At 37.9% G+C, this 10,914-nt stretch overlaps 1 protein-coding gene across 1 annotated transcript; it reads right to left on the bottom strand.

Moving 5' to 3' along the window:
* Positions 1 to 7,874: 7,874 nt before the first annotated feature.
* Positions 7,875 to 8,189, bottom strand: LOC138905481 (uncharacterized). Its single transcript, XM_070194004.1, has one exon. It carries the CDS (start codon positions 8,187 to 8,189, stop codon positions 7,875 to 7,877), a length of 315 nt encoding a protein of 104 aa, XP_070050105.1.
* Positions 8,190 to 10,914: the final 2,725 nt, after the last annotated feature.

The following is a 10,914-nucleotide window of genomic DNA, read 5'->3' as shown; positions in this document are numbered from 1 at the left end:
TATTACGGCGATCCATCTCATGTGTTAGACTTCAGCTCAGTATGACGATTTTTGACCTAGGAGCGTGTCCGGAAAATTATTTGAAAGTACGTAACTAAATTAGGCTTAAAATGGATAAAATAGGAATTTTAGTTTGGAAGTTTGACCGGGGAGTTAACTTTTTGATATCGGGGTCGGGATCTGATTCTGGAAATTTGAATAGCTATGTTATGTCATTTATGACTTGTGTGCAAACTTTAAGGTCAAACGGAATTGAATTGACAGGTTTCAGCATCGAATGTAGAAGTTGGAATTCGTTAGTTTCGTTAAGCTTGAATTGGGGTGTGATTTGTGATTTTAGCGTTGTTTGATGTGATTTGAGGTTTTGACTAAGTTCGTATGATGTTTTAGGAATTGTTAGTATATTTGGTTGAGGTCCCGGGGGCCTCGGGAGAGTTTCAGATGGTTAACGGATCAAATTAAGACTTAGAACAATTGAAACTTATAGTTGCCTACTGATACAATCGCACATGCGGAAATTGGCTCGCATATGCGAGCTCGCAGAAGCGAGTATGGGAGCGCAGAAGCGGAAAAGGGAAAGTGGAGCAGTGACCACAGGTGCGGAGGAAAATTTCGCATCTACGTGACCGCAGATGCGGACGAGAGATCACAGGTGTGCATTGTACCGCAAAAGCGGACAGCTTCTTGCTGAAGCGGTTGTGTAATTGCAGAAGCGGGAGGCAGAGGAGCCTTGGCAAACCGCAGAAGCGGTAGATGTTCCGCAAATGCGGAACCGCAGATGCGATTAAATGTTCCGCAGAAGCGAAAACACTAGACATGCTACAAAAATAGGGTTCTGAGTTTTTATCATTTCTGGACATTTCCAACACGGTTTTGGGGCGATTTCAGAGATAATTCATGGGAAAATGTAAGGTAGGTCACTTATGATCATTGTTAGTCAATAATATTGGATTATCATTGATTATTCCGAATAGATTACATGTTTTTGAGGTAAAATTAGAGGATTTGGGCATAGAGATTTCAAAATAAAAATTTGAGATTTGGAGGTCGAGTTGATATCGAAATTTGGTAAAATTTGTATGGTTAGAATCGTGGTTGAATGAGCGTCCCCACGAGCGATTTTTGAGTTAAATTTCAGATTTTGTTGGAAAATTAGTATTTTCATATGGAATTAATTCTCAATAATTTGTATTGATTAAATCGAATTAATTGTGACTAGATACGAGGCTTTCGGAGGCCAATTCACGAGGCAAAAGCATAGCAGAGTAAAAAATTACCCGGTTCGAGGTAAGTGACTTGTCTAACCTTGTGTGGAGGAAATTTCTCTTAGGATTGGTATTGATATGATAATTGTGATGTGTGAAAAGTCGTGGACACGAGGTGATGAGTGCGTACACGGGCTAAATGTAGAAAAACTCTGGTTTTAAATTGTGTAGATCTCTGTTACACATTAATTAAATTATTTTATCTGGTTATATTCATCATCATTGATCTATTTTTTTATATTTTAAATTTGCCTCACATTTTTTTCGCTAATTATTTTACCTGTTTAGTTGAAACTTTGTTTCTTTTATTCTATGCTTAATATTTGAAAGTTGAATTTCTTAATTAAATTATTATTAATATGAAGTATTTGACAATTTTAAATTTGGTATTGAGGCAACGTACTAAAAAACTTGTGAAATATTATTCTTGCTGAGTTATTTATTCCCGAATATTTTGTGATATTTTTATACTCATTGTGATTGAGCCGTGAGCTTCTTATTGTGAAAAATATTGTTGTTGTTGATTTATTTTGACAAGTTGAAATATTTGGGCACTTGAGGTACAAATTGTGATATATTGTAATATTGATACGCACGCGGTGGTATAAGGTCTGGGTGTTGGAACGCATGCGGTGAGATAAGGGTATCTTGATATGCGTGGCTAGTAGGGGAACTACTAGAAGTCATGCAGTGTGATAAAGGTGGATAAAACGCGTGATGCTATTTCGGAAAAAAATATTTTCTTTAAAATTAAATGTGAAGACTCCCGTAGTGATATAAGAAAATAAGATGTTGTGAATTTATTTATGATTTGGGACTACGAGGCGGTATCTCGGGAGTTCCCTTGTTGATATTTCTTTATGGCTGCATTTGCCTTTGGTTATTTTGGTATTTTTTTTAAAGTTGTAAATTTCTGTTTTCCTTCCGCGAGGTGTTATTTGCCCTTATTCCGTGTAGTTAAATTGTGACATACTACTTACTAGATTCATCCCCATTGTCATTATCATTATTATATTGTTAAACTTTACACCCTATCTTTTATTATTCTAGTAGGGCCTGACTTGACCTCGTCACTACTCTACCGAGGTTAGGCTTGACACTTACTGGGTACCGCTGTGGTGTACTCATACTATGCTTGTGCACATCTTTTTATGCAGATCCAGGTACTTTCTATCACACCAGGCATCAGTGAACTAGTCGTACGCGGAGACTTCAAGGTATATCTACCAGCGTCCACAGACCTCAGAGTCCCCATCTATCCTTATTGTGTTCTTTTTCTTATTCTCTTTAGACTACGATGTATAGAGATACTTAAAATAAATTCTTAGAAGCTTGTGATTTATTTCTACTGGGTTTTGAGAGTTGTGATTATTTAAGCTGCCGTTCTTATTTATTTCAGTTATTAAGAATTGAGTTTCATATTTATATTCAGTTATTCTGCATAATTGATAGGCCACGACATTCTATGGAGGAAATTTGAGGTCGTGACATCATTTTATTAGAGTTTCGCCAAATTTCTTTAACAAGACTAATTCAATATCATGTGGAGCCAAATTATTTCCTTTCACGGCTGTAGTATAAGTTGTAATGTGTTCCTGTGGATCCGATGTTCCGTCATACTTCAGAATATAAGGCATCTTGAATCTTTTCGGAATTAATTCCAGGGCCTCACTAGGTTTGAATGGCAATTCAAAATAATTTTTCGAGTCCGGGCCCTTTAGGACCAGTGGTGCCCGCGAAATCTGATTTATCCGAGCATGAAATTCTTTAACATTCTGATCCATTAGAGAATTTATTTCTCTCATACATCTCATGAGTTTGACTTTGAAAGAATCGTTTGCGTTATTTTCATTTTCAGATCCGCTGCATGCACCACATGCTTGGTTATATTTTGATCTAAACTTTCTTCTTGAAGCAACGTTTCCGATTTCCAGGACCGTTTGACTTATTGGCACGCCAAGAGAGATTCGAACTCCACCATTTGAATATTTGAAGCCCTCGATAGCGCTTACTGGAGCCCAGTCATTATTTGGTCCTGTCTTGAGTGATGATTCATGATCTCCCATTGTTGTTCTCTCAACACTTTTACGGTATCAGCCACCGACTCATCATCCATATCATCATGGGTATGACTCCTCTTATGTCGAGTATTTTTTTCTACCCAATTAGGAGTTGACTCATTCTTATTGAGACAGGTTTCATTGGTTGAACCATTCTGTTGATTTCCATTAAGGATATTGTCCACGGGCTCGTCGTTATTGTTTGTTTCAATATTGAACGAGTTGTTGACATTATTGGGTGTCATAATTGTTTTATTCTTACAACAGAAAAGTTTTAAAGTACGTTAGTAAAAGATGAACATAATGGCGAAACTAGGAATTTCTCCAAGGGTGTTCAAATTTTAAAGATGTGAAAAAATATTCTCGACAAAGGTTGTTTCAATATGTATTATATACCTCTAAAACATAATATTTTACCTACATACACAATGTAATTTTTTGACCACCCTTATGACCATGTGGCTTCACCCATGGATGAACATATCAAAATAACACCACAATTGTCTAAGCCCCACGGTGGGCACCAAACTATTTACCCGTAAAATAATACAGTTGAATTTGTAATGTGGTTTATAGACACGTGAATTAAATTGATTCGATAAAGTAAAACAACAAAGTGTAAACAGCGTAAATAAAGATAATTGAAGAAAAAACAAGCATGAGCTTTAGAATATTCTCACTGGGATCGATAATAATTGAAAAACCTCGAACACGCTTGTATAAAGCTTAAGAGCATGAGATGAAGAATATTAGTATTTTACTATTAGTATTTCTTGATCATGTCTTCTACTCTCTTACAATAGAATGAAAGCCTCTATTTATACTAGAGCTATGGGGTGCTTGATTACAGACCATGCCCCCTAAATTGGCAATATTAATGTTATACTAAAAGGTAATTAGAAGATAATAAAGAATAATAAAGGGTAGTAAAGGGTAATAAAGATTAATAAAGGCCAGAGGAATCTTGGAGTCTTCCGTAACGTTTTCATAACGGTCATATTTTGAATTGCTTCTTATCCGATTACAGGTTCGTATCCGGTATCACCATGGTTGAGTCACTACCGACTGGTTATCCTTGACACATGTCGCTTTCTAAATCACATAACTCTTGAGACCGATTTTTACCGTATAAATTGGGCATACATTTTAATAAAGTTTTTGTTACGTGAACCTTTTGCTTACCACCAAAGGATGTGGTGCGGCGGATGTGGCTGATCTTCCCTTAACCAGAGGTTTCAGGTTCGAGTCCTAAGTATGAAAAAATACTTGCTAGGGAGCGTTTTCCCCTGAATGGGGCCATACGCGGTGCGAATTCAGATATATTCGGGTCCAATGTGGGTACCGAACACCGGACAGAAAACAAAAAAAAAACCTTTTTGCTTTACTAAAAAAGAAGAAGAAGAAAACATAACTCATGGTTAGTTAGGAAATTAAATTCGATGCCAACGAGTTAGGTTTTCCGTTTTAGAGGATAAACATTGTACAGTCTGGTTTCAAACCAAAAATCATATCTATATTTTAATAGTCAGTCAAAATCCAAATCCACATATACTGACTTGAATTAAAAGTGTTCTTTTTGTTTTGTAAGATATGAGAAGCCAATATAAAATTAAAATATGGCTGAACTTGAAATAGTTCTAGCAAAGACAAAACGTGGTAAGAAGAAACTTAAGTAAGTCTATTAGAGGTGATTATTGATGTTAAGTTATAAAATTGAGCTGGTTGGTATCAAAATAGAAAATCCAAGACGGTTAAAAAAATCAGTCTAAATGTAAATCAACAATTTTTTAGAAAATCAAAAATGGTTTGATAATCAGCAAATGGAATAAAAGGATTTTGAAAAATCAAATTCAAATTAATTCATTTAAATATAATTTCTAAACCAAAAATTCAAGCTTTATTATCATCAATAAGTGGCCCAAAATTACTCCAACACCTAATATAAAAATAGAAGCAAAAAAAAAAAAAAAAAAAAAACTCTTCCATCTTGCCCCACTAAAATGTAAAAATTCACTACCAATTAAAAGAAAAAAGAAACTTAACTTCATACTATATCTTTCTTCCCTAATTCATCCCAACTATTTTTCCTTGGAAAAAGCCAAAATGTTCTGAAAGCATTAACATCATTTATTTTTTCCTTCTTTCATTATTCACTGACTAACTGCATCTAATAAGTAGTAGTATTTTTAAAGAAAAGGAAAAAACAACTCCCTCCTCCTTGAGGGAAATAGACGGACCGCATACTCACAAATTATTTTATTGTTACATATGAGATGAGTCTATATAAAATTGACATGTTGCTGCACATGGACAGATAATAGTAATATTAGTAAAAAGAAAAAGTACCTTAGAAATTCGTGCCTATAGTATACAACAACAACCCAATAAAATTCCACTAGTGAGGTCTGATGAGGGTAGTGCGTACGCAGACCTTACCTCTACCCCGAAGAGTAGAGAGGTTGTTTCCGAAAGACCCTCGGCTCAAGAAGACAAAAGACAAAAGGAGACAATATCAGTACCACCACAAAGATCATCGAAAAAAATAACAACATGAAAATCAGAAAAAAATAACAACATGAAAACCAGAAGATAAATGAAAAGCAAAAGCGATAGCCAGTAAATAGGCCCGACAGTGTGAGAAACGAAAGAGTAGTAAGACACAACATTACCACTAGCAATCTTCGACAAAAGTCCTATCACACTAGTCTCACAAAGGTAAGAAGTAAGGCAAGACTCAACTATCTCCTAACCTACAACCCTAATACTCGACCTCCACATCTTCCTATCAAGGGCCATGTCTTCGAAAATCTGAAGCCTAGCCATGTTCTGCGTGATCACCTCTCCCCAATACTTCTTAGGCCGCCCTCTATCTCTTCTCGTGCCCTCCACAGCCAACCGCTCACACCTCCTTACCGGAGTATCTGAGCTTCTCCTATGTACATGCCCGAACCATCTGAGCCTCGATTCCTGCATCTTGTCATCAATGGGAGCCACGCCTACCTTCTCCGAATATCATCATTCCTAATCTTATCTATCCTCATGTGCCCGCACATTCACCTCAACATCCTCATTTCTGCTACTTTCATCTTTTGGATATGTGAGTTCTTAACAAGCCAACACTCAGCCCCATACATCATGGTCGGTCTAACCACCGCTTTATAGAACTTACCTTTTAGTATCGGTGGCACTCTCTTGTCACACAGGAATCTAGATGCTAACCTCCACTTCATCCATCCCACCCCAATACGGTGTGTGACATCCTCGTCAATCTTTCCCCCTGGATAACAGACCCAAGGTATTTGAAACTGCCTGTACTTGGGATGACCTGTGATTCAAGCCTCATATCCATGCCCGCTTCCCTCGGCTCAGCGCTGAACTTACACTCCAAGTATTCCGTCTTCGTCCTGCTCAACTTGAAATCCTTAGACTCAAGAGCCTGTCTCCAAACCTCCAACCTCTCGTTAACACCGGCTCGGGACTCATCAATCAGAACTATGCCATCAACGAATAGCATACACCATGGCACCTCCCCTTGAATATGATGTGTTAACGCGTCCATCACCAGGGCAAATAAGAACGAACTGAGCGCAGAACCTTTGTGTAACCCCATAACAAAAAAAAATTGCTCATAGTCGCCTCCTACAGTCCTAACTCGAGTCTTAACCCCATTATACATGTCCTTAATCGCCCTAATGTAGGCAACCAATACACATTTTGCCTCCAAGCATCTCCAGAGAACTTCTCTAGGAACCTTGTCATACGCTTTCTCAAGGGCAATAAACACCATGTGCAGATCCTTCTTCCTCTCCCTGTATTGTTCCACAAACCTCCTAACCAGGTATATAGCTTCCGTAGTAGAACGACCTGGCATGAACCCGAACTGGTTGTCGGATGTAGACACTGTCATCCTCACCCTCGCTTCAATCACCCTCTCCCAAACTTTCATGGTATGACTCAGTAATTTGATACCCCTATAATTGCTACAACTCTGGATATCGCCTTTGTTCTTGAAAAAACGGAACCACCGTACTCCATCTCCACTCATCCGACATCCTCTTCGCCCTAAAAATAACATTAAATAACCCGGTCAGCCACTCCAAACCTACTCTACCCATACATTTCCAAAATTCAATCAAAATTTTGTCTAGCCCGGTCGCTCTGCCCCTACTCATCTTATGCATAGCTCCCACGACCTCCTCAACCTCGATGCGACTGTTGTACCCAAAGTCACAGTGTCTCTCAGAATGCTCCAGTTCACCTAGCACAATATCTCGATCCCTTTCTTTATTCAGAAGTTTATGAAAGTAAGAGCCCATTTAGACATAAGAATTTTTTTCCTTTTTTTCAAAAACAAATTCACATTTTTTAAAAATAAGCTTTTGTTCATAAACGTTTTCACTCAAATCACTCACAAAACTTCAAAAATAACCCAAAATTATATTCATGTCCAAACACAACTCTAAATTTCAAATACCATTTTCACTTGAAATTTATGTTTCCCCTGTTTTGGAATTTTACAATTCTTATGTCCAAACGCCCACTAAGTTTTCTATCTCCTCTTAATCTGGGCATCTTCCATCAATAATCTACCATCGTCGTCCTTGATGCATCTCACTTGATATAAATCCCGAGCCCTCATCTCTCTCGTCTTGGCCAATCGGAATAACTTATTCTCCCCGCCTTTTTTCCCTAGTTCCTCGTACATACGACCATAAGCCACAGTCTTAGCCTCCGTGACCGTCAGCTTAGCTTCCTTTCTAGCTACCTTATACCTCTCCATGCACGTTCGCCACTCCTCCTCACTTGTGCTCCCTACTAACTTCATGTACGCCGTCTTCTTCGCTTCCACTTTACCTTGGACCATTTCATTCCATCACCAGTCTCCTTTGTGCCCACCAGAGACGTCCGTCGAGACCCCTAACACCTTTCTCTTAGCCTCCTTTATACTGTCTGCAGTCGTCGACCACATACTGTTAGCTTCACCACTACTCCTCCATGTTCCCATAGTCGACAACCGCCTTTCCAACTCTTGGGTTTTATTCTTAGTCAAGGCTCCCCACCTGATTCTCGGTCTTCCTCGGGCAGACCTTTTCGTCCTCTTTAACATAATACTAACGTCCATCTCCAAGAGCCTATGTTGTGTTGCGAGAATCTCACCCGGAATAACCTTGAAATCCTTGCACATCCCTCTGTCACATCTCTTGAGGAGGAGATAGTAAATCTAAGTCTTCGCCACTGCATTTTGAAAAGTAACCAAATGCTCCTCCCTCTTCGGAAAGCTAGAGTTCGCAATTACCAACCCAAAAGCCTTAGCGAAGTCCAACAGTGAGGTACCTCCTCCGCTCATCTCCCCAAAACCTAAGCCTCCATGCACCTCGCCATAACCACCTACGTTCGACCAAATATGACCATTGAAATGCCCTTATATGAATAGCCTCTCAACATGCGGAACCTGGCACACAATCTCATCTAACCCCTCCCAGAAGCGCCGTTTAACCTCCTCATCCAGGCCCGTATGCGGTGCGTAAGCGCTAACTACGTTTAGGGTGCACTCTCCAACCACCAACTTAATATGCATCAATCTATTATTCACTTGTCTAACCTCAACCATAGACTCTCTAAGTTCCTTATCCACCAATATACCCACTCCATTCTTACCCTTCCGGACTCCGGAGTACCAAAGTTTATACCCGTCTGCGTCCCTCGCCCTCGACCCTACCCACTTTGTCTCCTAGACACACACTATATTGATGTCACGACCCCAAATACCCTTCGTAGGAGGTTGTGATGGCACCTAGTCTCTAAGACTAGGTAAGCTTATCAATGCGGAATAATAATAGATATTTGAAATAAATAAACTACAAATCAAATAATTACAACTCCTAAAACCCGGTAGAAATAAGTCACAAGCTTCTAAGAATTTATCCTCAATGTTTCTATATATCAAGGTTTAAAGAAAATAAAGAAGCAACATGATAGTGATAGAAGGGTACTCCGCAGTCTGCGGACGCTGGCAAATATACCTCGAAGTTTCCATACACAGGTAACTCACTGAAGTCTAGGCTGGTAAGATGTACCTGGATCTGCACAAAAAGATGTGCAGAAGCGTAGTATGAGTACACCACAGCGGTACCCAGTAAGTGCCAAGCCTAACCTTGGTAGAGTAGTGACGAGGTCAGGTCAGGCCTTACTGGAAAAATAAATAATGGCATGGTAAAAATATTTAACAATATAATAAGATAAAATAATAATGGAAACGAGTCAAATAGTATGTCGCCATTTAATTACACCAAATAATGACAATTAATACCTCGCGGAAACAAAACAGAATTCTTTTCAACCTTAAGAAAAATTACAACAATAATCAAAGGCAACTGCGGCCATAAATCAATATCAACAAGGGCACTCTCGAGGTACCGCCTCGTAGTTCCAAATCATAAATAAATTCACAATATCTCATTTCTTTATATCACCGCGGGAGCCTTCACAATTTATTTAAAGAAAATATGTTTTCCGAAATAGCATCTCGCGTTTTTAGCCATCCTTATCAAACTGCATGACTTCTAGTAGTTTACCCTACTAGCCACGCGTATCAAGCCACCCTTATCTCACCGCATGTGTTTCAATACCTAGACCTTATACCACCGCATGCGTATCAATAGCATAATATATCACAATTTGCACCTCAAGTGTCCAAATATTTTAATTTGCCAAAATAAATTAACAACAATATTTTTCCATAATAAAGAGCTCACGGCTCATGCCAAAATAATTCAACAATAATATTTTTCCATAATAAAGAGCTCACGGCTCATGCCAAAATAATTCAACAATAATATTTTTCCACAATAAAGAGCTCACAGCTCCATCACAATGAGTACGAAAATCTCAGAAAATATTCGGGAATAAATAACTCAACAAAATAATATTTCAAAATTTTAATACGTTGCTTCAATACCAAATTTAAAATGTCAAATAATTCATATTAATAATATTTAATTTAAAGAAAATCAGCCTTCAAATAATGCACAGAATAAAAGAAACCAAATTTCAACTAAACAGGTAAAACAATTAGCAGGAAAAGGTCAAGCAAATTTAAAGTATAAACATTTAAATCAATGATGAAGAATATAACAAGGTAAAATTATTTAATTAATATGCAACATCGATCTACACAATTTAAAGACATAATCTTTTATATTTAGCCTGTGTACACCCTCATCACCTCGTGTACACGACTTTCAATACATTTTAATTTATCACTTTAATACCAATCCTAGGGAAAATTTTCCCCACACAAGGTTAGATAAGTCACTTACCTCGACTTGTTCCAATTTAACCAAGTAGTATGCCTTTCTCTCGATTTTTTCGACTCTGATCGACTCGAATCTAATCATAATTAATTTGACATAGTCAACACAAATTATAGAATTAATTTCATAATAAAATACTATATTTTTCAATAAAAATCCAAAATTAACTCAAAACTTGCCCGTGGGGCCCATGTCTCGGAATCCGGCGAAAGTTACGAACTATGAACGCCCATTCAACCACGAGTATAACGATTCCAAAATGACTAAATTCCGATA

This window comes from Nicotiana tomentosiformis, chromosome 2, assembly GCF_000390325.3.
Source record: "Nicotiana tomentosiformis chromosome 2, ASM39032v3, whole genome shotgun sequence".
Classification (NCBI taxonomy): domain Eukaryota; kingdom Viridiplantae; phylum Streptophyta; class Magnoliopsida; order Solanales; family Solanaceae; genus Nicotiana; species Nicotiana tomentosiformis.
The sequence above is the reverse complement of the archived record's forward strand: the minus strand, read 5'-3'. Positions and strand labels throughout refer to the sequence as shown.